This window comes from Calonectris borealis, chromosome 27, assembly GCF_964195595.1.
Source record: "Calonectris borealis chromosome 27, bCalBor7.hap1.2, whole genome shotgun sequence".
Lineage (NCBI taxonomy): Eukaryota > Metazoa > Chordata > Aves > Procellariiformes > Procellariidae > Calonectris > Calonectris borealis.
The window spans coordinates 2527584-2553015 of NC_134338.1; the positions used below are offsets into that span (position 1 = coordinate 2527584).

A 25432-nucleotide genomic window follows, 5' to 3' on the forward strand; every position below is an offset into this window, starting at 1 on the left:
TGAGTCAATGGGAAAGGAGGGAGCTAATGGGCTGATAGGCAGCAGGTGCCTATCGGGCTTAAAAAGAGGCAGGAGGAGCCCCTAGGATTGAACCAGCTCTGCTTGGGCTGCTCTTCTTGGAGGGACTGGAGCACCTCTGGAGAATGCTCTCTGCAGGTACTGATGTAGCTGATAACAGGCAGGAACGTGCTCTCAGCGTGCAGGGCTTTTTTTTTTTTTTTTTTTTTTTTTGCCGGTGCAGGTCTTGCCTCACCCTCTAATTGAGAAGCTGTTGTGCCCCGGGCGCCTCTGCTGCTGTGCGTGGCTGGTACCGGGGCTTACTCACACACGCAGTATGTTCTCACGGGAGGCAGAGCCATTTGCTCTGGCCCAAGCTGAGCTAAGCTAGAAAGGGAAGCCAGGGGGGAATTTTATGCTTAATTTTGTGGCAGGTACTAAAAAAGGCTCCTGTTTTGCTGGGTCACAGGGCAAGGAAGATGTTCCTTGCCCAAAGCAATGCTTGGTTTGCAGCTGCTTGCTCTGTGCAGCTCAGAGCATCCTGCAAATGGCCCTGACTTCTGCAAACTGCAGTGTTAGCTCGAGTCCCAGCTGTGAGGTTCACCCTGGGGGGGGCATTGCCAGCCTTTGCCTCTGCAAACCGTCCCCTGCTCAGCCTCTGAGCCAGCTCCAGGGCTCAGCCCTGCCAAGGAGCCGGCTGTGGGGCTGGGGCTCTGCCAGAGCCGGGCACAGGCTCCCCTCTGCTGCTCGCTCCTCTGCTGCTGCAGGACTGGGGATACTGGTGGCATAAAGAGGGGTAGGTGGAAAAGAGGATGGGGGGGCTGGCTTGCTTGCTGTGTGTTGGGGGGCGTCAGGCTGTTTTCCCTCTTGCTTTGCAGCTGGTTGGTTTGCTGGGGTGTAAGGGCAGGGGCTCTGTCAGCCCTGCTAGTGTGGGGGGAGCAGTAAATAGGGGGGGTCCCATTCAGAACCAGGGTGCCAAGGGTCTGGGAGCGAATGCCTGGGGAGGGGGGAGCTAGAAAAAGCTTCTGGAAAAGGTACCCATGCTCAGGGGTTTCCCCCAGCCATGGGTACCCGTGGGAAATACCCTTGCGTCCTTCCTGCCCACAAACCAGCTTTGGGGGGGCCTGGGGCCACCCTCTGCATGGAGCCGTGATGGGGGCTCAGGGCTTCCTGGGAAAGTACCATAGCTGAGCTCATTAAACCTGTTCGAGCCCCCTGTGGCAGACCAGTTAAACCCATTTAAGGAAGGGTTAAGCCAGCCTAGTGTAAATTGGTAGTCTATTGATGCGAAGGCTAATCTGGTATAAGTGTATTGGCATTGGGGATTTGGACTAATTAAACTAGTCCGGCTGCTTGTCTTGTCTGTGTGACTTAGCGGAGGGTCCAGCCTGCGCTCCCCTTCGTCTCGGGCTGCGGAGAGCCACTGGAAGAGGGAGAAAATAAACTGGGGACTGAAAAGAAGAACCACATGCAGGCTGAATCTGAAACGGTGCTATTTATAGACATCCCTGCTCAGCCATCCTAAATTAGTAGGTCCCTGTGCCCGGCTGGCTGGGGGGAGCAGCAGGGTGGGCAGCGGGTGGGTGAAGCAGCCGGGTCCTGCCAGCCCATTGCACCTCGATGGGGCGACTCGTGGGGCCAGGCTCAGCCCGACCTGAGTCAGAGCAGAGGATGCTTCTTCCTCATCCCCAGCTCCTCATTAACCCGCTGCCCCAGGGCGTTCTCAGGAGCATCACCCAGCCGGGCTGGTGAGATGTCAAGGACCAGGAATGGGTGTTTGTTTATTTTTTTTTTTTTTTGCTGTCATCCCTAAAGGGCTGTAATCACAATTAGGGCATCCATGAGGCACGGGGCAGAGATGCGCCTTCTTGCCTGGGTGCAGTGTCCAGGAGAAGGGAGGGAAAAGAGGGAAGAAAGGTGAAAGTGCCTGGGTGACCCCTCCATAACCCAGACCCCGTGCCGTACCCTGCCCACGCAGCACCCCTGGGGAGCACGGGTGGTAGGTTGAGCAGAGGCCACACCTGAGGGTTTCTCAATGCTTTACCTCCATGCTGCTGTCGCGTGTCGGTGGTTGCAGCAATGCTCAGTGGCTTCCCCTGGCAGGGTGGGGGGTCCTTAACGCTGGAGCTTGAGCCTGAAATTTAAAGAGGAGCTGAGCAGCTCCCCGGTGGGTTGCAGCAGCCTCTCGGCAAGTGTGTGAATGGAGGGGTGCAAACGGGAGCTAATTGCATTAGGCAGTGCCCTGGTGCTGCATGTGTGCCAGCACCGCTGGGATCCGGGATCTGCCAAGCTGCAGAGCTGCTGGTGCTGAAGGAAAGGAGGCTCCCGCAGCTCTGCGCCTGCCTTGTGACTGCGAAACGTATGTGCTTAATATAGGCCAAATGAAAACATTTTTCCCAAAATAGAAGACCTTCCCCGGAAAGAGCTGCAGCTCCGGCAGGAGCAGTCACAAGGTGCCTGCCGCGGCGGGTGGGCTCTGGCAGGTGTGGTTGTGCAACGCTGCACATGCACCCGCGAGTGTGCAACCGGCCGGCTCCCAGCGATGCCTGCTGCCAAGGTCACCCCCCCACCCCAGGCTCTGCTCCCAAAGCTGCTGTGCATACCGCAGCTGCCCAGTGACCCTCCCCAAAACGTGCCAGCCAGCTCCTGGGTGCCAGATCCTGCTCCAGGAGAGGAGTTCATGGATGGGGCAAGCACCCACGTAGCTCGGATGGGGTGCGGAGGCGTGCGGCCCCATCCTGAGCCATGCAACATCACGGGTGAAGGTGCTGCTGTGTCTCGTGCGCTGTGCAGGCGTGCCGGGGCGAGTGCTTGGGCTCAGGGCGGTGTTAGGAGCTGCAGGGGCTGAAACGTGTTTCTGCTTGTGATGCTGCTGGAGCTGAGGTTTGGGAAGGGATTGGGGTGGCAGGAGAAGGGGTGATCCCCATGTGCTGCAGCGCAGGGGTGGCTCTGTGGGCTGCTGCCAGGCTCGGGGGACTGCACCCAGCTATGTGCTTATTGCCTGGCAAATACCGAATATTCATCCTCTTCGGAGTGCTCCTGCGATGCCCAGCAAAGGCAGAGGGAGAGGGGCTGGTGCTTGGGGGCCTCTTGGCTGCCAGGGAAGGCTTTGGGGGCTCACAGCAGCTCTGGGTCTGCTCTGGTGCTGGGTTTGTGCTGCACTGCATCTTCTCCTGTTGGGCTGGGAGTGCAGGAGCCTGCAAGGCGTTAGCAACTTCAAAGGAAGAGCATCCTGCATCCCCTCCTGGATCCCACGGAGATTCCTGCTCAGAGGGTGCTGCAGGAGGAGGTGGATGCTGCAGGTCCAAACCCCCTTTTGGGGCTCTGACCCTTCTCCCTTGGTGCCTCAGGACTCTCCACTGCTGTGTTGACAGCGGCAGTGTTCAATCCAGCTTGACCAGACACAGCTGCCTGCTAGGAAAATGGGGCAGGCAGGGGTGAGAGTTCAGACCTGGGGCTTTGGCAGGTAAAATGAGAAAAGCCAAAAATCCTTCTCCGTTAATCTCTCAGGCTGCACCATGGATCTGCACCCGGTGTTTTGCAAGATGCAAAGCTCTGCTATTTCAGTCTGCAGGCTCAGAGTGGTCTGCTCGGGGGGGTTGCGAGGCGTGAATGCAACCACATTGCTCTGTATTTTACCCTGCATCTGATTAATGCTGTAGATGCCCAGAAATACAGGCTCAGCTATTGAACTCTTGCACTTGCATGATCTAGCTAGTGATATAATGTCTCCCCTGAGCAGTTCAGATTCATCTTGTTCCAGTAACACAGGCAAGGGCCGGCGCTGCTGCTGGGCTGTTAGCTGAGGGAACCTTTGCTTTCTGGGTCTTTAACTCCTGATCCTCATGTGGCTCTAGACAGACCCAGGAAAACTGGAGATTTCCTGAGCTGAATAAAGCTGTCACGTCCCCTAAATCCACTTAACTCTTCCCAGAAGCTTAAAATTGCCCAAGAAGGAAAGCTGGCCCCACAAATCAGTGCAGATGCAAATTTATGGTGTGTTCTGGGACAAGTGCTTTTTAATTCAGAAAGCTCTTGCCCGGCGGGTTGGCTGGGGCAAGGTGAAGATGACCTTGTGGTCATTCACTTGAAGCCAGGAATGAAATTTGAAATTGTTAGCCATGCAGAGAGGGAAATGTGAGGACAGCCTATGAAGAGGCGAGATAAGAGGCACAGGGTGGCCAGGGCATGGCTGGAAGTGCAGCAGGTTATGAATGGGGAGAGAGGATGTGGTTTTCTGTTTCCTTTGCTGATTGCTATGGAAAAAATATCTGAAAAACGGGCTTCCTGCAAGACAAAGATTGAGGGAATTCCCCTGGCTGCTGAGGCTCTGCCAAGTCCTTTGTTTCCTACAGTCTCGCTGGTGGGTATCAACAACAAATTCTTTTTTCAGCTGTTGTTCAGACCGTAGGAATTGGTTTCTGTGTGAGTTTCTCGGGTGCTTTGCTCGCAGGACCCTCTGACACCCCGCATGGGGAAACTGAGGCAGAGAGGAGCCTAAATCAGGAAAATGCTGGACCTTGAAGGAAGAGCTGAGCTCTTTCTGCAGCAGCTGGCTGGACTGATGCTTGGGGGTCTTGGTGGAAGTGCAAGGAGCACATTTATTGCCCAGAACCACTTTTGCTCATGCAAGGCAAAATAAATCCTTGTTTTCATGAGCATTAAAACAAAGCAACTGTCTGTCTTGGCAACGTGGCAAGAAAGGGAAAGAGTTTCTAATGGACTTGAGTGGTGAGCTGTAACTTTGCTGCAGCCTGAAACAACTCGGGGGGGGGGGGGGGGGAACCCCCACAGTGCCAGGCTTCCCCGTGTCATGGGGCTGGGGAAACTCCAGCCCAGCGATGCCTCCCTGCTCTGCCCTGATGTCTGGGGAGAGCTGAGGCTCCTTAAGCAAATGGGATGGAGGTAAACTTAGATTCCATGAAATAAAATAGCTTTTTATGGCATGGGGACTTAGTGCTGGGTGAAGTCAGAAGAAATGCTGAAGTGGATTATAAATGGCACTGGTTAATCTTAAACTAACATCAGCAGGAAGCCAGCAGCTTGGGTGGGAAATTCCAAAGCTTGCAAACAATATGGTTTTGGCCCATGTCAGAATAAAAAGCTGGTCTCTTATGAACATTTATGGGGAAATTCTGACCTGGAAACACTTGGTTTGCATTAAAGCCCAGCATTAAGTAAAGAAACTGCATCAGAGCTGGAGGTTTTTGCATGCATGGGAAAGCTTTGAGAGCCTGTCAGATTCAGCTGATGTCCATGGGGTTCCTTGAAATACTTTGATTTTTGGTTGAGCTGTGTCTTAATGCTCTCAGTGCTCCCTGGCGAATATTTTGGGACCTTGGTAGCAGCTTATGGGGCTATGGGAGAGTCAAGGAGGGGGCTGCAATGGTGTGACGGGCTGGGGGGCTCAGCAGCACCCAAGATGGGCTGCTGCCTCCTCTGCAGCAAGCCGCCTTTCCTCTGCAAGCACCTGTTTTGTGGCCCCGTGGATCAGCGGATGCTTTGGCTTTCACATGTGCTTTGTGGCAGCTGTTAAAGCAAGCCACAGACTTCTCCCTTCCTTCCCACCCTTAAGGTAGTTTCCTTTTATTAAGAGCCTTTTCATCTCTAATATTAATAGAAAATGATGATTTCCTTACCTATGTCTTAGCTTTGCCAACTGTAAAAGGCTTTTTAGTAGCTTTTGGACCTGACTTGCTGGAAATACATATATTGCATTTGTATCTCTTCCCAATCCACTGAAGTGATAGTGGGTCCGCAGCACGTGTAGGCAGCGCTTTGCTTCCTTGGGCTTCACACCAGTGCTTCTCTCTGATTAACCAAACGAATCTATACAAAAGCCACTGGTTGGGCTTGATACCTTTGAAAGCTTTGGTTTTTCTTTCCAAATATCGGTTCCTGCTGGAAGTCAGGAACCTCCCAGGGCTGTGCGAGGATGGGGCATGGGGAAAGGCAGCAAGTGCAGCTTGTGTGGCTCCGTGCCAGGGCTGTTTCAAGCCATCCCCCGAATTAACAGGGGCTTAAAAGCAATTCCCCCCTCTCCTTCTGCTGGGGTTTGGAGGAAAGGGGGAGAGAGAGAGAGGGGCCAGGGCAAGCTGAGGGTTACATGTGTGGAGATGCAGTAGTCTGAGCGTGGTTAAACCCCCAGGTCATGTTTGCTGCCCAGCAAGGCAGCCCTGTGCCTGGTCTGCACGGAAACGATACAACTGAGAAGCAGGAGGGGTTTTACAGTAGTGTTTTCAATAATGGCTTTGCTGGAAAAAAAGAGGTGTGAAACATTTGTTTGTAAGTGGAGGGCAGCATCTCATTCCTGAGTGTGGGGGGAATCCTGGATGAAAATATCTTCCCCAGCTCTGAGCTGCATAGCCAAAGCACTGTGCCCGAGGCTTCCCAGCAGCTGGAAAGACGAGATTCCTGCAGGCCTGCACTGCTTAGTCAGGAGAGGTGACATGCAAACACACTTGGGTTGCTGGGAGGGGAGGCTGGCTCCTGCTCCATACTGGGCTTGACCCCCCTAGCTGTGTGTTTTCCCATGGGAGGATCCTTCTCCGGAGGGGAGGCTGCTCTGTGGGCACGAGGTTTATCGGTTCTCCCCGGCTGGGAGAGCTCCGGGTGCAGGCAGACCGGAGGAGATGGACACTGGTGGAAGTTACCCATCCCCTGGGTGGGTTTGCCAGGTCTGGAGTATTTGTGCAAGCAGGGCTGTGTCAGGGCAGCTGTGCTGTGGCCTGGCAGCAAAGCCAGCAGAGCTGCTGGCTCTTGAGTCACCCTGTCCCGTGCATGTGTCTAAAAAGCAAATAACGGGGTGGCTTTGGGCCCCTCAAGAGCCCGTCTGACCTCGCAGGAGCATCGCACGGGAGCTGTTGTCTGGTTCTGGCAGTATGGCTTTCCCATGTGTTTTACACCCTGGTGATGTGGGTTTGCTGCACGGGCTTCCCGCTGCCTTTGCAACTCTGTCTCCTGAGCGGGAGAAATCGGATCTTTGTAATTACTCTGCAAATAGCTTTTAGAGAGAAAGCCGTAGTTCATCTTACACAGGATGCTGCAAGAGAGATTGTTGCTCCCGTGGGTTTTTCCTCCAGAGCATCCCCGGGGGATCCCTCTGCACCTTGTCTGCTGGCAAACCCTTTTGTGCCGATCCCATTTCGTGACAATCCCCTCGGGAGGTCTCCAGATGGAAGTGGCTGATACTGCCTCTGTGTGAAGGGCTTCTCTCTGCCTCTAGGCTTAAAATAAAGTACAATACCCCTGTTTGGCTTGTTTAGGCTTCATCCTGTCGCTGGCTTTTGCTGTTATTGGGTAACCTCTGCAAAGTTCCTGCAGGAACCAAGAGGAGCTGGTTACTGCGAAGTACTGATGCTCCTCCGCCACCCCGGGACAGACCTGCGGGTCTGAGCTGCCGGGGCCGCAGCAATGCAAGCCTTGTGCCGGCCTTGCTCTTTTCGTGCTTAAATAAACAGCCAAACTGGATGGGTTTACCACGGTGAGAGCCACTCTGGCAGGAGGAGCCCCTTGTCCGTGTCCACAACTCTCCTGGGATCTGAGTCCCTGTGTCCGTCCTGGTCAAAGCCGCTGTCCCGTCGCCTGCCACCCTCTTGCCAAGCTTTCAGCCGAGCTGTCAGCTTTCCGAGGGAAGTCCTGCTTTGATAAGAAATCCTTTCCGTGGCAGAGAGTCTCTGGGCAGCTGTAACGATTAACAGTCCTTGGGTATGCCTTGCCTAGGGCTGCAACCCCCCTGCGTGGCTCCCCGGGGTCACCGCCCCCCCCAGCCTGCGATAGCGTGTGAGGATGTAAACCCCATTTTGGTGATCCTGACTCATGCGAACCAGTGCTCCTGACTCTGATGGGAAAAGCATTACTCACGTGAGCCTGTTTGCAGGATCAGGGCTTTAATTATGGGGTTTGCCCATCTTGTAGCGTGGGAACCGGAGCCATTAGCCCCTAAACCTCCAGATCATTCCCAATACATTAATGTTTCTAATTAGTTAAGCCTGATGCCTTTTTCTCTCTGTAATGACAGTGGTGCTAGTACTTACTCGTGTTCACTCTGCGTGCTGCTACTTCATTATATAATGATACAGTATGTGTTGTAATACCGATTCCCAACTGACAGTGGGTTTTTTTGCATATGCCTCATCCAGAACTGATTAGGCAATGGAGAAGACAGGCTAGTGCAAATAAATGTTTAGGTTGCATCCTTTCTAATTACCTGGGAAGCTGTCAGTACGGGGGGGGATTAGGGCCAGGTGAGGACCCAGAGCTGGTGGGTCAGTTGAAGGTTGCTGTGGGACGGGTGGGATGAAAACCCGTTGCCTACTTTCTTGCTCCTTTAGGGGGATGAGCTGCCCCTTCCCTGGGCTGTGTTTCATTCCCAGTCCCTTCTTCCCATCCTTCCAGGGAAACCATCTCCGTGGCAACCTCAAACCTCCAGGCTCTGCCTCAGAGCTGCTCGCCCATCTCCAGGACCTGGTGGGTAAGTGCCTCGGCAGGGCCAGCCGTGGTGGCCCTGGCCACCGGGTCCATCGGGCTGCTGCAGGCACCTCAGCGCAGCCCGGGGAGGCGAGGGCTGGCGCTGGGCTTGGCATGGGTATGGGTATATAAACCTCATACCCCGGCTCCCCCTTATCCTCAGGGCTTGGCTTGTGCTTTGTACAGACTTAAAAATGGGTGGCCAAGGCTGTCCTCATGCGGAAGAAGCTCTGCCCTGGCTCTGGAGGGGGTGCCTGGGTTCAAGGTGAACCCCTGTGCTGCAGAGGCTCTCCCTGGGGTCGGGGTGTGTCGGTCAGTGCCGCTGCTGGTCATGCATCCATCGGTAATGGTCTTGGTTAGACCGTGACCAAGCCTGATACCAATTTTTCATCTCTTCCATCCCATTAGAGTCCTCGGGAGAGCAGCAGGGCTGGCACCTGCAGACAGGGACCCTGTCCCCTCGTGGTGCTGCCTGGGCTTGGGGTGCGGTGTGACAGCCATCACCGCGGAGGTGATCATCGCTGTGCCGCTGCCCAGCCTGTGAGGTCAGACGTGCACGTCTCTGGTGCCGTGAGGAGGGTGGCGATGCCCCTTCCTTGTAGGTGGGCAGAAATGGGTCCTCTGAGATGTGGGGTCTTGCTGTGAGCCCGCTGGGGCTCGGTCTTTCCTGGCACGGGGCAGCAGCAGGAAACACGGTGCATTTCTGGCATAATTGGGATTAATGATGTGGAAGTGGGGGAAAAAACCATGTATAAGGATGGGTGTGCTTTGCCTGGAGCTGGTTGCTGGGGGGGCTGAGCAGAGCATGGTGGTGGGGATGCTGGGGGCCAGCGCTGGGTCACAGCTCTGCCTGTGGGACTGACCCTCTCTGTCCCTCGGTCCCCGCAGGGCAGGATGAAGCTCCTGGGTGCTGTGTTTCTGGCTGCCGGCCTGCTCAGCGCCGCTGCCCGGGGGGAGCAGTCCCCCTGGCCGGATGAGCCTTCCCGGACCTGCTTCTTCCAGACGCTCAGCAGCGTGGACAGCGAGTTCTGCAGGTGAGTGAGTCCCTGTTGTCTCCAAACTGCACCAGCCCTGGGCATCCACTCATGCACTGCCCTTGCGTGTCACCTCCTGGGACAGTTAATTCCAGTATCCCCTTTGCCAGGGCTATAAATATTGGTGCCTTTCTTCCTTTTGCCAGGAATCTGGGCCAGAGCGAAGCAGAGCAGTGCCTGCCGCACTGTGCAGCTCTTGTCTTATGCAAGCTGAGATCTTGGTGCCTCTGGTCACCTCGAGTTGTTCCTTGGTCCATTTTGCAGAGGCTTTTAAAGCGACTTACAGCATCAGAGATGACAAATGTTTTCTGCAGAAAGTTTCAGAGGAAGGAGGCTACTTTGGAGGAAGGAAAGTGCTGGAACAGGTCATCCCACAGACCTCAAAGCCTGTCCTGCAGAGATGTTAATGCTTGAGGTGTGGGCATGGGAAGAGGAGGAAGCCTGGGGAGCTTCTGGAGCTGCAAAGGGGCGGACTGCTGCTGTACCAGCTGGGCCCCCCCGCTGAACAGCCACTGACTGCAATCCTTTATCGAGTGTTTGGATACTGAAGGTCCTTGCCTTAAACTCTTGCTGCCTGGGGGTTGCTGTAGATGGGAGGCAGGGCTGGGTGAGCAGCAGCACACATGTGCCCCTTGCCTTTGAGGGGGGTTCTTCATATCCCACGTTACTGGGAGTTTCTGCATCAAAAACATCCTTTCTGCTACTTTTCAGTTAATCAAAATATGAGCAACTTGAACTTCTAGATTAAGGCAAGCGGAGACTTCACTTGGCCCCAGCTTCCTCCCACAAACCATGAGTAAAAGCACCTTGCTCTGAACTCTCGACCTCCTCCGTGCCAGCCCCGCGCCGCTGTGGGTGTTTGCTCAGCAGCCTCTCAGGCTGCAGGATTTAAGGGCTCCTTCTGCGAGGGTCATGTCGGTGGCAGCTAATCTTCAGGGTGGCCTTGAGACTTGCTATCCACACGCTGCGGTGACCTGTTGGCTTGCTCCGGCGGCCCCTTTCTCGGTTGGATAATGCAGAAGGCGAAAGCACTTCATGCAGAAGTGGGAGCTGGAGATATCTGACCTGTTCCTGCGCTATCAGTACCCAAACCACAGCGGAGGCTTGTCCCTGCTTTCATATCGTGAGGGGGAGAAGAGGGCTCAGAGCTCAAACAGCTTGCCTGAGGCCAAGGGGGGGTGAGGGTAGCTTTGCTCTCCATCGTCAAGCCTTAGATTAACCCGTATGGGCCATGATTTTTTTTTTAAATTTTTTTAAATCTTTCCCAGTATTTTCCATAATCTAAGGTGTGCTGAGCCATAATGAATGTTAAAGTCTTGCTGCTGCTTGGGAGAGGGAGCAGAGCCCATGGTTACGTTACAGCATGGGAGGGCACTCACCTTGGTGCACAAGGCGCCCAGCACCTTTGGTGACAGGAGGTTGGATCCCGCACCTCCCACCCAGCATTGCAACCGCAGCTCAAGTCTGGCTGTGAAGCGGCACTAATTCCCATCCCCTGCATGGTGTGGTCTCGCCCTACATGCTCGTCTCTCCCCTTTTCTCCCCAGAGGGGATTTAGAAATTATCTACCCGGAGCTGGGCGACGTGGGCTGCACGTACATCCCCAAGTGCCACCAGTACCGGCGGCGGATCAGCAGGGAGTGGGGCAGCCCCCGCGTTCGGTACCCCCAGGCTGAGAAGGTGAGTCCCGAGTCGCGTTGCTCCATGCTTCTCCGTGTTAATTAAAGGTGTAGCCGGGTCACGGGGGAGGAATTCACTGGGAAAGGATTGCTTACACACGTGCGCGCTTGTACTTTGAGCCTGGCCGTGACACCCTGGCTGGGAGCTGGGCCAGGCAGGGACACCCAGTGCCTGTGCTGTGGGTGCTGGGGACGGCCCGGGGGCTGTTTGTCCTGTGCCGTGCGTGGCTTCGCACCGCTGTCCTGCGGCCAAAGCGCTGTCACCTCCTCGGGTTGTGCTTGTTAAACGTGTGCCTGAAATCAGGGTGACTTTCCAAGCTTTGTCCTGTGTTTTCCCCATTGTCTGAGGCTGAGCTGTGGGTAAACTTAAACTAAATTTTTGCTACAGTGGAGCAAAAAAAAAAAATTTACATGCATGGATTTTTTTTTTTGCAATTGCTTTTAAACTTTTTAAAGCAAAGGTACGCTTTGCCTGGGAGCTTCCCTCCCTCGCTGGTCCCTGCACGTGTGTGACCGGTGTCCGCCGGGAGACACGGGGGTAATTAACCTGATAAAGCCCGGGGCTGTAGGAGTCGTAATGCGGGCTTAGTGTGCGGCGGTGGGTCCGGTATCGGGGTGGGGGGAGCCCCGTCCCTGCTCGGAGCCCCCCCCGAGGGCCGCTCGCAGCGGGCCGGGGCTGCTGTTCCCACCCGCCGCCGCCAGGTGGCAGCATTGAACTTCTCGAGGCACTGGGAGTCCTGGGAGCACTGGGAGCCGTCGGGTCCCTCCTGGGTGCTGCACCTCGACCGCAGCCCGGCGATCCCCGTGCTGGGGGGGTGCCCTGGGCATGGGAGGAGAAGACAAGCAGGCTGTTGTGCGGGTCTTTGCTGGGTGTTGGGGTGGCATCTTGCACCCCCAGTGTCCCACTGTGACCTGCCCAGCCTGGGGACAGCAGCTGGTCGGAGGGTGCGCTGGCATCAGCTTGCGGAGGAGACCTTGTCCCCAGATCGCCAGTGCAATCCTTGTTGGCCCCCTGACAACTGCCATGTGCAGCTTCTCCATCATTAGCTCCAACCCCGGCAGCTGCGGATGCTTCAGCTGTAGTGAATAAGGGAGAAACTCTGCTCCTGTGCATCTTGGCTTTACCTTGAAGTGTTAAGAATCAGTTTTTCTGGCTGCTTCATTGCCGTCTGGAAAGTCTCTTCCCCCTGTTGATCACATGGTTTGAAGCATAACTTTCCCTCAACGATGTCTGATTCTTCCAAAAAAATAATCCTCCCTGGCAGAGGATGCTGTATGTAAAACCATCCATCACTTGAGCATTGCTTTCCAGTAGTTCGAAGTTTCCCAGGGATGTAGGCAGTTGCTTTTCTTCTCTTTTTTTTTTTTTGTCCTGGAAAGCAAACTACGGCAGGGAGAAGGGAAGGGACTTGGCTGTGGTGATGCAGGTGGATGCTGCTCTGTCCAGTAAATGATGCTGTGGGGAGGATTTGGGGGATAAGCAGAGCCCGACCCTTGCCTGGCTGTGCCGGGGGGATGCAGGCTTTGCATTTGTGAACCTGAAAACAGGAGCAGGTGAGTGAACCTGCCCAGGCGGGGCTTGGGAGCTGGCCGAGTGTCACTCGTGCATGTTTATTTTGGGATGGGATGCTAGCTGTGGCACTGGGTGGCAGGCAGGTCCCCGGGGGGGCCCGTCGCAGAGGGCCGGCAGCTCCCGCTGGCATCGGGGCTGGCTGATGGCTCGTCTCCGCTGGCAGATTTGGCACTGTTTCCTTCCAAGACAACTCGGCACATCTTGCGCTGAGGCGGCATCTGAGGACACGGGCCCTGCTGCTTCCCTTGGTTTGCATTTATTCTCTCCTCCGGCCTTAGCCAGAAACACGTCCCCAGCTCCGCACAGCCAGGAGCCTTCCAGCTTTTGCAGGGTGCAAATTAGGGGCTTAGTTTTGGGCAGGGGGCTGATGGCCTTAAATCAGTTGCGGAGGACTGGCTCTGAATCGTCTCAGGGGTTCTCTATAGGAATATATATTTTTCTTACTCCTGAACCTGTAAGGATGCTTTGGGATAATCTTTTTCCCAAAAAAATCACCTTAAAGTGAGTGGGAACAAGAGTTGCCTCATCCTGTGCCGGGGCCGAGGCGTGTGCAGGCGATGGGGTTCCTTTTAATGGTTTACAACGGGATTTCTAAGGTCAGGAAACTTGATATTTTTTTTTATTTTTATTCCCAAGTGAGAATGGGAAACCTCACTTTGCTAAAGTTATCTCATCTATATGTGATGCTTCCCAGCACGGCAGGGTGCTATGGCCCTGCCGAGGCTCGGAGATCTCGTGGATGGAGTGGTGAGAAATGGGCTGGGTAAAGGGCTGGCTACGCTTTTTCCACCAAAATCGGTGGCAGAAAAACTCAGAGTTTGAGTATGAAAACTTGTGTGGGAAGTGTCTGCCTTCTGTAGAATGCTTTGTCCCTTCAAGGAAAAAAAAAAATACCAAAAAAGCCAAATGTGGAGTGTTTGTTTTTATCTCTGGAAATATTTATCAGTTTTCCGAGGGGGAGATAGGACATTTCCATCCTTGTCCCAGATGCAGGTAACGGGTCTGGTGGGGGCCGCGTTTCACCCTGCCTGTGCTGAAGTCTCTGCTCGCAGCCGTGGTGCTCCTTGGTGCTCGGTCAATGTGTTTGTGGGTGAAGGACCTTAACGTGGGGTGGCATCTTGCAAAGCTGAGCTTTGGCAGGCATCTCCCACGGCTTGGCCTGGGGGATCTTAATACATCACCTTATGTCTGTTTATAGGGTTTTTACGTATACTGGTGCATATCCAGTTTAGACACTGGGGCATTGCAGCCAGCTTTATCAAACATCCCTTTTGCTTCCCAAAAGACCCACCTTTGACTTCTTTGGTGCAACTAGGGCCACCGTCACCTCTGGCTGCTAGCTCTGCGAGCAGCACGCTCAGGCAAAGGAATAAGAGTTGCATCGCCAGACAAGGAGGCCAGTGACTGGTGGTTTGGGTACCCTGGAAACCCTTTAACTGCTGGGCACAGGTATACAAACCTGCCACGTGCATGGCTTGGGCATGTGGGAAGCGCCCGTCCCACAGCCCTGTGCTGGAGCAGAGCAGCCAGTTGGTCCGTCCCGGTGTTGCAGAGGTCTGGGTGGGTGTGAGGTGCAGCCCTGTGATGCTGAGGGTGCTCGGTCCTTGCTGGGAGACCCCTCCGATAACTTGCTCTGCAGGCATCCCGTTGCATCCCTGCTGCGAAGATGTGACACGGCGCAAACACTAAACGCAGCCGTTAAAGTATCTGTCGGCATCTTCCCGAAAATCCCGGCAAAGGAGTTGCTGCCAGGCCCTTTCCCAGGCCAAAGAGGAAGCAGGAGCGGCGCGGAGAACATCTGGATAGATGGGAAATGCGCCCTCCTTGTCCTGCCTCAATATTGCTTTGCTCAACCAAAAATAAATTGGAAAAGAAAATTGGACATTGCATCAATTTGGGGCAAGTTTATAAATTCTGCAGCTAAGCAATCCCAATAGAAAATGATAGATCGCCAGCGAGCGCGCAGCCCCTGCCGTGATGTATAGTCGCATTAGCCGAAACGCCGTGTTACATGATTCTGTTTTATTACCACTGTTGGTGGCAGACAGAAAAACAGATTACACTTGAGATCAAATCGATAGGAACTTTATTTACTGGCCTTTTAAAAACATATTTCTGCACTTTATAAAAACATACGGTAGATGCTATTGATAGAACTTGTCTGCTTGTTAAAAAGCAATTTACCCGCCACGATGTTCTCAAGCTGCAGTTTATGGCACTACCTTTTACCTGCTCTTCCAGATTTGTTTTCATCGCAGGGTTTGACGACTTCCTTAGAGGTTTCTTTGGGCTGTGCTGTTGCTCTTTTAGGGTGCGGGGAAGGGGTAGGACTTGCTCTCTGGCTGAGGAGCCAGATGTCTCAGAAATAAAGTGCTTTTCTCAGGGTTCCTACCCCAAATTGAACATTTTTTTTAAACTTAAATTGTTTTTGCAAGAACCCTCTCCTCTCCAAACCAGTCTGAGAAAGCAACTTGCACATCCATGAGCTAGAACTTCTTTCTGCAGCTGTACAGATCACCACCTTCTCTCTGCTCTTTCAAGACTTGTACATTTTCATAATATCTTATTTAAAACCATTTCCATGCCAGAATGAGCCGGAGCTGGGAAGACAGCTGAAAAAGCCGTGCAAAGCATGGGATGATGTCCTCCCGGCTTGCATCAGGCTTAATGCAGCAGGAGCTGCATGTGCTTTTTGTGCCTAAACCTGTACCCAGCACCCCGGGGTGCTGCTCTGGGGCTGGAGAGCCAGGGCGATGCCCTGCCATGGTGAAGGGTGGGAGAATGAGCCTCTCCCAGGAGCCTGGGTTGTGCCCGAGTCCGTGGCTAAGTCCACTCGCTGGTTATGTCCCAGCCTTGGCCCTGACTCTCCTCCTTTTGTGAACACTTGGTGGCAGGGTTGGGGACAGTCCTGATTTATAAAGGTTTCTGGGCTCTAGGGTCTGGGGCTCATTATTTGGAAAATTACTTGTATGAGGAAATTCATTAGCTTTTAACAAAAGGAGGAGAAGGTCTGCTTAATCTCCTGATTGGGATGTGCTCTAGTTGTGTCAGGCGGTGATTTGCAGCTGGCTGGAAGAGGGGGCTTTTGAGCGGCACCCAGGTTAAATTCAAGTCTCATTAAAGAAGAGGGTTTTAAGCAGAAGATTCCTGACAGTTTGTGTATCCTTGTTGGCTCGTGGAACCGTTTAGGGTGAAGGAGCCACCAGTGTGTTTTTTCTCTCAATCCTGTCTGGGCTACTTGAAAAAAAACAATGGCCCAACATTCCTTCCTCATGCTGTCAGCCAGATATTATGGGGATTAGCCCAAGCCCCTGGTGATGAACCCCTCCCTTTTGCCCTGCTGGAGCTGATGCTGGTTTGGGTTCCCATGCCCTGGGACCGCGCCGTGGCATACCAGCATCCCCAACTTCAGAGGGCTGCCAGCCCAGCGGCTCCCCGGCGCCCGGAGCCCTCCCGGCTTTGCAGCGGCTTCTGAGCAGAGGGGTTGGTGCGAGGTCTGTGACCTACCAAAGTGCTTTTTTGAGGGCTTAAATGTGGGGTGTTAAAGCAAAAAAAAAATCTGTGTGCGCTGCAGGCTTTTCTGCCCTGTCCTCTGCTGACCCGCTCCCAGGCAGGAGCACGCAGGGTCTGGCACGCTGCAAACGCCTCTGCTTCGGTGGAGGTTTGCATGGCAGAGCTGGTTCGGGATGCGATCCCCCCTGAGCTTTACTTTCCGTGCCGTTTGGGGAGCAGGAGCGCTTCCCAGGAGAGCATCCTTGACGGAAAGCACTGGAGAAGCGCGGGGTGTTATTCCACGACGGGCCCTTGCCCCACCGCAGGGGAGCGATGGGACAGCTGGTGCCGCATGCGATGAGAGCCTCTTTCCGTGAGCAATCTTGGCAGAAATGCCACTTCACATCTGTTTCATTACCTACACGTTTGCTGGACGTTTAACCACCCTGGACAAATAACGTTCCGCTTCGGGCAGAAGGCTGGGCTTCGGAGATGGCAAGAACCTACAGGTCATCGAGTCTGCTCTCCTCCTTGCTTATGTATTGGCATCCACGCGTGTGCGGGACAGACACTTGTGCCTGTTTCAACGGCAAAATGTTTGAAGCGGCTGATGATTTTACTTTGATCCCTGTAAATACTATACAGTAATCAAAGTTTAAGCTGCTTTGGATGAAATAATTGCTTAACAATCATGTAAGACAAAGTGATTCAACAAATGACAATTAGGACTTGTGATATACGGAACAGATGCATTCAGTGTACCATATTATAATGTGCTAATACAAGATTGACAGCACAATAATAGGAGAGAACAGCCACTCAGCCTATAATTCGAAACCAAATGTGAGGCTGTCCACAGAGCTCAAATCCTAACAGGCTGTAAAATTAGAGGTAAGGAGGCACAAGGTTCACAAAGACTCATTAGCAGGTTGGCTGTGAATTTCCAAGGGGGGGGAAATTTCCTGCTGGAGAATTACTTGTAGGCTGCCATGCAAAGAGGAGGGGGCAGACCTCAACCTCCTCGTGTCTATATGTTGGGAAGTGGGTAACCTATATCTCCCCGGTCTCAAACAGGCTGTAGCTGCTGCTGTTCCCCGTGAACGCCCGGGTTTTGGAGCAGAGGGTGGCTCCCGTGCCATGGCAGCATCCCCGTCCCGGTGCCGGGGGATCGGACGCATCAGATGGCGTTACTGTACAGCACGGATACGTGAACCAGACAACGGTGTTAAGGACCAAATGAAATTAAGACTGATATGAACACGGAGGTCTAATGGGCGTTCCCCATGGGACTTGGGCACTTCCCAAGCCCTAAATGATACTGATGGGTGACAGGGGCACCCTTTAGCCCTGTCCATGGCAATTAAGGCAGCTGGCTTGTGCTTGCTCTTCTCTTTGGGTAAATCAAGAGCTGGGGACATGTGCAGGAGTGGAGGCTGTCAATCTGTAGTGCCCTGCGTGAGCGGGGAGCGTGCCGGCACGTGCAGAGGCAGGAGCCGGGGCCCACCCCCCCAAACCCCCCCACGGGCTTGGATGAACCATACGATGTGCTGCGCTCCCCTTCGAGAGCTGCTTTGGAGCCAGAGAGATCAAAGGAGCTAATATTTTCAGCTCTGGTGACAAAACAGACTTCAGCTCGTCTTGTACTTTACACACACCATGCGCTTATTCCACTAACATATAATTTTATCATATTTTATTATTAAATAAACATGCCAGAAAATATACTTTTTGTGCGTGGGGGAGGATGAAAAGGTTTGGTAATTAAAACTTCTATCCATCAACGCTTAACTCCAAGAGATAATTGTGTTGCTTCTGCAGATGTATACTTCGCGTTGAATCACCCAGTTTTGTGTTAAAATTGGAGCCGGCGCTCACGTGCGCGTGGAGCCGGGACGTGCCACGGGCTGTACGGGATCCCAGCGGGCGCGTCCCGGGGAGCGTGTGATCGTGCAATGGCCGAGGAGTCGGGAATTCAGCTTTTTTGTCTCGGTGATGCCGTTTACTGCATGGGCAAGTCCCTGCCAGCACAGGGCACCTTTGTAACCGCTTGGTTTTTAACCTGTTAATCCGAGAGCTGCAGCGATGCACCCGTCGGGTGGGTCTGTCGTAAAGAAATAGAGATTTAAAAATTTTTTTTTTTTTTTTAATTGCAAAGCCAAACTGCATTGTAGAAGTAGATGAAGCTATTGATAATAATCTAATTTTTTTTTCCCCCCCCCACTCTGTATTTGGGATTTTCCCGGGATGCTCTGGGTGCCGGCCGCAGCCTGCGCTGTCCTGTGATGCGTGCTGGCGTGGGTGCTGGGCGCTCGCGGTTTAAGAGCCTGAGCTGGGGTGACACCGGAGGAAAGGCTGCAAAGCTCGGCCCTCCCCTCATTTAAACTCCCTACCCGTTTTATTTTCGAGGAGACCCTCAGGAAGCGCTGCCCCCACACAGTGCGGAGCTGGATGCCAAAGCCCGGCTGGGGTTTCAAAGTCAGACTCGACGGCAGATCAATGAGCCCCGGGGCGAGGTGTCACACTTACTGCATCTCCTGCCGTCCCCAGGACCTGCCTTGACTTTTTCAGAAGAAATTAGTGGCGTTTTGGGTGGGCAGGAGGGTTTATAGCAGGAGGCAGGCTCCTCCGGACGCTCCTGGCACTTGCGCCTTGAAAATTGAATTTGTGGGGATCTGAAATCGTGTTTAATCAGGGGGGTGAGCTGGGCGCAGCCCCCCCTCACCCTCCTCATCCTCCCTGCATCCTCCTCTGCGTGCTGCTGGCACCGACTCCGTGGTGGGTTGGTACCCAGAGGGGAAAACATCCCTCCTGCTGCTGCTGCACCTCGTCAGCTGTAACGAGGAGCGAAGCCGGCTGGACAGGGACACTGTGCAAAGCCGGGCACGCTCCTGCCCCTGCTCCGCAGCTCCGGCCTCGGACCTTGTTGGGGCTGGGAAAGGCTCCGGGACCAGAGCAGCGGGTCGGGTGTATTGGGGGGGGGTCTCTGCTCCATCACCCTGCCTGTTGCAGGCAGGTATTGCCCTTCCTGCTCTTTGCAGAGGGGCCTGGGTGCAGCCGGGCTCTCGTGGGTCTCGCTGGGATGTGGCGAGTTGCTGAGCACGTGGATGAAAAAGCCGTGAAGCGCTGGTGGCTTTGATCCGGGAGGAGGGGGAGAGCCGGGAGGAAAGTGCTGTATGGGAGAGGTGTTCACCCGTAAAACACACCCCGACCCTGCCGCGCTGCTGGAGCCCACCCACGGGACCGTCCGAGCATCTCCCATCCCTTCTCCAGCATCCGGGAGGGCTCGCGCCTGCTCTGGGTTCAATTCTGGCACCGGAGGGTGTTGATGCCCTTCAGCAGATCGAGGAACAGCCCTCGCGAGGTCCTTTTTCCACAGGGAAACCCGCTCTGTCCTGCTTTCCTCCTCCGGCTGCGTTTCCTGAGCATCACCTCCCACGCGGGGCGGCATCCCGGGGAGCGCAGCCTCGCTGCCGGGCTCTGAGCCGGAGCATCCGGAGAAGCCATCCCCGGGAGCCTTCCTCCCCTGCAGCATCTTCCCCGGCGCCTCCCCGCCAGCACAGGAACCTTTTCCACGGATGAGTAATTCTTCCCAATTTGGGGGCTCCTTCCTGCGCTGTAACAACCCCGAGCTCGCCTGCCTCTTTCCAGCTGCCAATCTACGGCAGAAATTTCCCCCTTTTCCCGGCGGAGGGGAGGGGACGGGGGATCTCGGTTATACAAGCTGGGGCTGGGGCGACTATTTTGGATCCCTCCTTCCTGCCTCCAAATTGCAGCTTCGAATGTGACAAGTTACAAAACACTTGAGTCATTTCTCTTTCTCGCGCGCGCTGCTTTTTTCCCCCCACGAGGAGAAAGCTTGTTCGAGTTTGGGTTGTTTGATAGGGGGGAAAAAAAAAAATAAATGGAGGGGGGGGGGAAGGCGGCTGCGTGCAGCCCACACGCAGGGTAACTCTGAACGCTGTTTATGTAAGCTGCTCATGTTCTGCTGAGCTGCAAGCGAGAGCTGTTGTCGATTCAGAGGAAAGCCCACGTCTGCCCACGTAGGATCTCCCGAGCAGGGTTGTGTAACGGGGAAGCAGGCAGCCGCGCTGCGCCGGAGGGGCTGCCGTGCGATGGTGGGGGGGAAAATCCTGCCGGGGGGTGGGTATCTTGGATATCTGGGGGCAAAGGAGCGGAAAAATGTTGTGAAAAAGTCCATCTGCTTGGATGCGCTGCGGGGAGAGGAGGCAGCTCGGTGCCTCTCCCGAGGGGTTCGGGGATGCTCGGGAGGCGCTGGCACCGCGGGTGGGCACGTGTGCCGGCTGGCACCGGCCTCTTTTAAATATTTGAGTCACGGGGTGACTTCCAACATCTCTGTTTCTTGGGGTCTTGGAAGCAAAGGGGCTTTTCTGGCAGGTGAGATTCGGTGCTGGACTCGAGGAAAATATTTGCGACGTCTCCGGACCCCCTTGATGGAGCGGGTGGCCTGATCCCAAGCGTGCCCGGAGCTCACGGGACCGGCCCGCTGCCCTCCCCGGGAGGCGAGCGAAGCCCACGTTTGCCACTGTCACCAGTGGGGTTGCACCGACAGCCTTAATATCTGGGGAGTTGCATCCATCGCTACAAAAAGGCTCCGCATACCCCTGCGCGGGGAGGGGGCCGTGCATTATCATTTCAATGGTTCTTTACATAAATACTGAAGAATAAGAAAAGCCGGAGGTTTGTGTTGCTCCCAGCCTCTGAGAAACACTATCTCGGTTATCGGATTTGAGTTCTTTGCAGCGTTACATTTTTATACATATTTATTCATGCAGAACAGAGGCGCCGAGCGAGTCGCCCTGCACGGGGCTGCTGGGTGCACCGCTATACATAAGAATGCACCTTCATTTGCATCCTCACTACTTCCCCACAATTGAACTATGTGGGTTATTTTTATTCCTCGTGTGTTTTTTTTTTTTTTTTAAAGGGGGGGGAAGGGGAGGAGGAAAAAAAAACACCACCCCACCTTTAAATTCACCTTTTTTACTTCTATTAAAATCTCCCCTCCTGAATTTTTGTAAGCCATAGAAATGAGGTACGTGAGCGAGCTCCTCCGGAGGGGAGAGACGAGGCCCAGCGATGAGGGGGAGGAATGCGTTTTGGGGCAAAGAGTAAGTTTATAACTATTTTTCTCTTAACTGGAGCAGTTAGCTGCACTGCAAGCCATTCATCTTCTGATTTAATAACTCATTCTCCCTGCACGGAGATGGGGTATTATGTTCCTGGATATTGCTTTTCTTGGTATCAAGTATCAAAGACGAATCCACATTTTCTAAGAAAATACGTTTTCATTGTAATTGAAATAATCATTTTCTGCTCCTTGCTTTTCCCCTTTATTTCGGGGTACTAGAGCTCTCCTTCCCCCAGGCCTCTCTTTCTGGCCTGACATTTATTTATATCCCTTCCCAAGTGACTGGGTTTCGGCGCTGGCAATACAAACTCTCTCGTTTTCCCCCATCCTGGGAGTGCTCGTGTGATGGGAGAAGTGCCGCCGTTTCCCTTGGGCTGCCTCTAATCAAATCGTAAATCAGATATTATATTATATAGAGCATATTTTGTATCCAGGGGGTCTCCCCTCTTGCAGGGGCTGATGCACGGTCGGGGTACCAGGGGGTACCAGCCACCTCAGGGGCTTTTTGTGACCATTTCACCCTCGGTTGATGCTTTATTAGCAGCGACTCATCCCCTGGAGCAAGCGTTTCCCCGTGCAGCAGCTTGTGCCCAAGGTCCCTTCTCCCTCTGGGGTGCGATGAGTTTGCAGGGCCTCGAGGAAGGGGCAGGGCAGGCAGGTCCCGGTGCGGCGGGTGCATTCGTGGTCGTGGAGGGTTTTGGGGGAGCAGAGGGAGCTCTCGGCTCGTGGCTCTGCTGCTTCTCGCGCTGCCTCGCCGGGGTTAATATCCTTAAACAAAACTTCTCCCTTTCATGTTCTCCTCGCCTGACTGTCTCTTAACTAATCATTTGATCTCAGCATCTCCGCGAGAAGGTTCAGAGCCTGATCAGAAATTAATAGGACGGAGGAATTAAGCAGCGGATCAAAGTGGCTGCGTCGCGGGCTGCGGCGTGGGGCTGAAAGCAGGGGCGGCCGGCGGGGCGACGCGTGTCGCGATGGCGGGGGGGGACATGGGGGACGCTTGGGGACAGCAGCTCTTCGTGCTCTTGGTCCGGCGCAACCCTGGAGCTGCAGCAGGGATGCAGCAAGCTGCAACCCCCATGCAAAGAGTCTTTGCACCGCTGCAAGTGGCCATCACCCTCGCGCCAGGCCTGGTGTCGGTGCACCGAGGGGGTCATAGCCATCTCCGCAGGTTTTCCCACGTTTGAGGATGCTGCAGGCAGCCGCGCTCCCCACAGCGCCGGAGCCCACGTACGTGCGACAGGAATTCCCCCATTAAATATTTGGCGAGTGGGAGGAGGAGGGGAGGCAGAAGAACTGCCGAGCCCCCCCCCCCAGGTGCTGCAGCCCCCCGTGATGCTCCAGCCCCCGGTGATGCTGCAGCCCCCCATGATGCTGCAGCCCCCCGTGATGCTCCAGCCCCCGGTGATGCTGCAGCCCCCCATGATGCTGCAGCCCCCCGTGATGCTGCAGCCCCCGGTGATGCAGCCCGGCCCCTTCCCAGGCAAACTGCAGCTGGGAGGGAGGGCGATGCCAGAGCAAATTGAACCTGGGGCTGGGGGCACGGCATTGCACCCAGCAGGTCTGCAAAAGCCGAGCTTTTCTCTGCTAAAACTCTTGTAATTCTTACTACGCTGCGTGGACCCGGCTGCTTTTTTTGGGGCGATGAGCCAGGGTGGGAGCGGGGGGCACACGCCGGCCCCGTGGGATTCGGTTGCTGCTCAGGGTTTTGCCCCTCCCAGCTTGTTCTGCAGCTGCTGGGCTTCATCCCATCCCTCCGGGAACCGCTGCTCTCGGGAGATCTCCCTCCTCATGGAGGGGCAGGTCGCACGCAGTGGATGGATTTGCCAGATTTCTTCCAGCTGGAGAGAAAAGCCTGGGAATTTGGGTGGAAATCTGGCCGGGAGGGAGAAGCAGGGCTCTCAGCATTTGGGGAGCAGATCCATTTGGCTGGTGTCGCTGGCTGCTCCCGGCCGCCTCGGGGTGTGCGGGGCTGATGCTCTGAGCTCAGCCTCTCCTGGGCCATCCGTGAGATGAGCCAGCCCGGGCTCAGCTGCCGGTAGAAGGGGAGACTGGAGCTGACCGCAAGGGCCGGGAGCTGGAGCCCTGCCAACCTGGCACCTTTCCCCATTGAAAAGGGAAGGAAGGTTTGGAAAAATAGTACTTTTGCCACCTTTTGGTCTTGTTGGAATATCACCGCGGGTGCCACTCGCTGCTCTGGGGCCGAAGGAGAGATGCTCCCAGGGAGATGCTCCTGGAGCCCATCATGTGCAAAGCCGCTCCGTCCCCTGCAGTGACCGCAGCCTTCACGTATTTGGGTTTCCCAGCGAAGATCCAGTAATCAGGAGAGGGATACCTGCAGGCAGAGTGGGGGGGATTCCTGCGGGACCCCTGCCCAGGCGACGTGAGCCACGTCCCCACCGGGCAGGCGGCAGCGGCTGCCCTTGGGGTTTGAGCCCCGACATATGCCGTCCTTCCAGGAAAATGCTTTATCAAACCTCAGCCTTCAGTCCTTTAATTATCTGCATCCAGGGTATAAATTACACGAGCACTTAAGGGCTGTTCCCAGCAAGGGCCTGAGGCCACCAGGCAGGGCTGCGGCCGAGGTGCTGGGCGAATGGCTCCTGCCTCCGTCGTGCCCCTCTCCTTTGCACACCCAGCTGCATTTCAGCACACACACACGCTGGTACCTAAAAAAAAAAAAATCTCCTCCAGGAGGGAAATGTGCAATTAAAATACCGCCACCACACACACGCACACACAAAAAAAAACCTGTGGCAGTCTCCAAACAGTGAATTAAATAAGGATGAAAGGCAAATGCTAGCTCTGGCAAAACCCTAGGAAAGGAGCCATCAGCGATCCACATCGTCCTGGGATTTCAAACCACACCGATGAAATTTGGCCGCTTCATTTCATTCACTGTCAATCAGCGTCGCTGCTACTGATGCTTCCTCCTCTTTTTATATCCCCCGTTTCTTTTGGCGATGCCCAGAGCTCAGTTGTATCCCAGCCAGGCAGCCCTCATCACCAAGCGATTAAATCATCATAAAAAAAAAAAAGGAGAGACGTCGCTTCTCAGACATAATAGTAAAAAGGGGGCGGCGGGGGGGCGACGGCTCCGGGTCTATTTCTGCTCTGATATGTCCTGGCGCTGACGGCGCGCGTTCCCCAGCCACCGCGCGATGCCGAGCCGTGCCGAGCCGGCATTTCACCTGCTGCAGATGGCAAAACGTGATGTGCGGAGAGGGCTCTCACACCACGCTGGGTTTCCGTGAGATTCCCAAAGCCCCCAGCCCCGGGGACCGGTCCTGCTGTGGTGCCGGACCCTGCCCTGCCACAGCCTCTCGGGCTGCTGTGAGCTTTGTCCCTGCATGGAGCAATTGGGATGTCGGTGAACGTGGCCTGTTGTGTCTGGTCCCCAGGCATCCCGGCCCCCGAGCATCCCTGCCTCTGAGCATCCTGGACCCCCTGAGCATCCCAGACCCCCCAAGCATCCCGACCCCCGAGCATCCCTGCCTCTGAGCATCCTGGACCCCCTGAGCATCCCGGACCCCCCAAGCATCCCGACCCCTGAGCATCCCTGTCTCTGAGCATCCTGATCGCTGAGCATCCTGGACCCCCTGAGCATCCCGGACCCCCCAGGCATCCCTGTCTCTGAGCATCCTGACTGTTGAGCATCCCTGCCTCCGAGCATCCTGACCCCCGAGCATCCCGGCCTCCGAGCATCCCTGCCCGGTGCCTTTCGCGAGGGCAGCTGCCTCCCAGCCTCTAAAATCTAGTGCTTTAATAACGGAGCTCTCGGGCTGTAAAGGGACCACGGAGAGAGGGGGGAAATAATTGTGTCATTGGGGGTTATCGGTTCGCAGTGTTTCCTGCCCTGGATTTGGCCGTTCCCGGAATAAAACTGAGCGATGAGGGTAGGGCTGCCTTAATGAAAATGTGCCTAACGGCCTGTCACTGGGGACCACACACCAGTGGGCTGTGACCGTCCCAGCCCCGCTGCGGCCGAGGGTCCCTGAACCCCCTTTTTCGTGCAGATGTTTGCAGCAACAGCCTGGCC

At 55.0% G+C, this 25432-nt stretch overlaps 1 protein-coding gene across 1 annotated transcript in view; it reads left to right on the plus strand.

The window, feature by feature from the left end:
- The first annotated feature begins 708 nt into the window (after positions 1-708).
- The window catches only part of PEBP4 (phosphatidylethanolamine binding protein 4), a 79377-nt gene continuing 54653 nt past the window's right edge, over positions 709-25432 (plus strand). Inside the window, exons 1-4 of the mRNA XM_075174665.1 lie at positions 709-793; positions 8395-8470; positions 9355-9500; positions 11048-11180. Of these exons, the coding sequence (XP_075030766.1) occupies positions 9361-9500; positions 11048-11180 (273 nt within the window). The 5' untranslated portion in view covers positions 709-793; positions 8395-8470; positions 9355-9360. The remainder of the gene's footprint in view (positions 794-8394; positions 8471-9354; positions 9501-11047; positions 11181-25432) is intronic.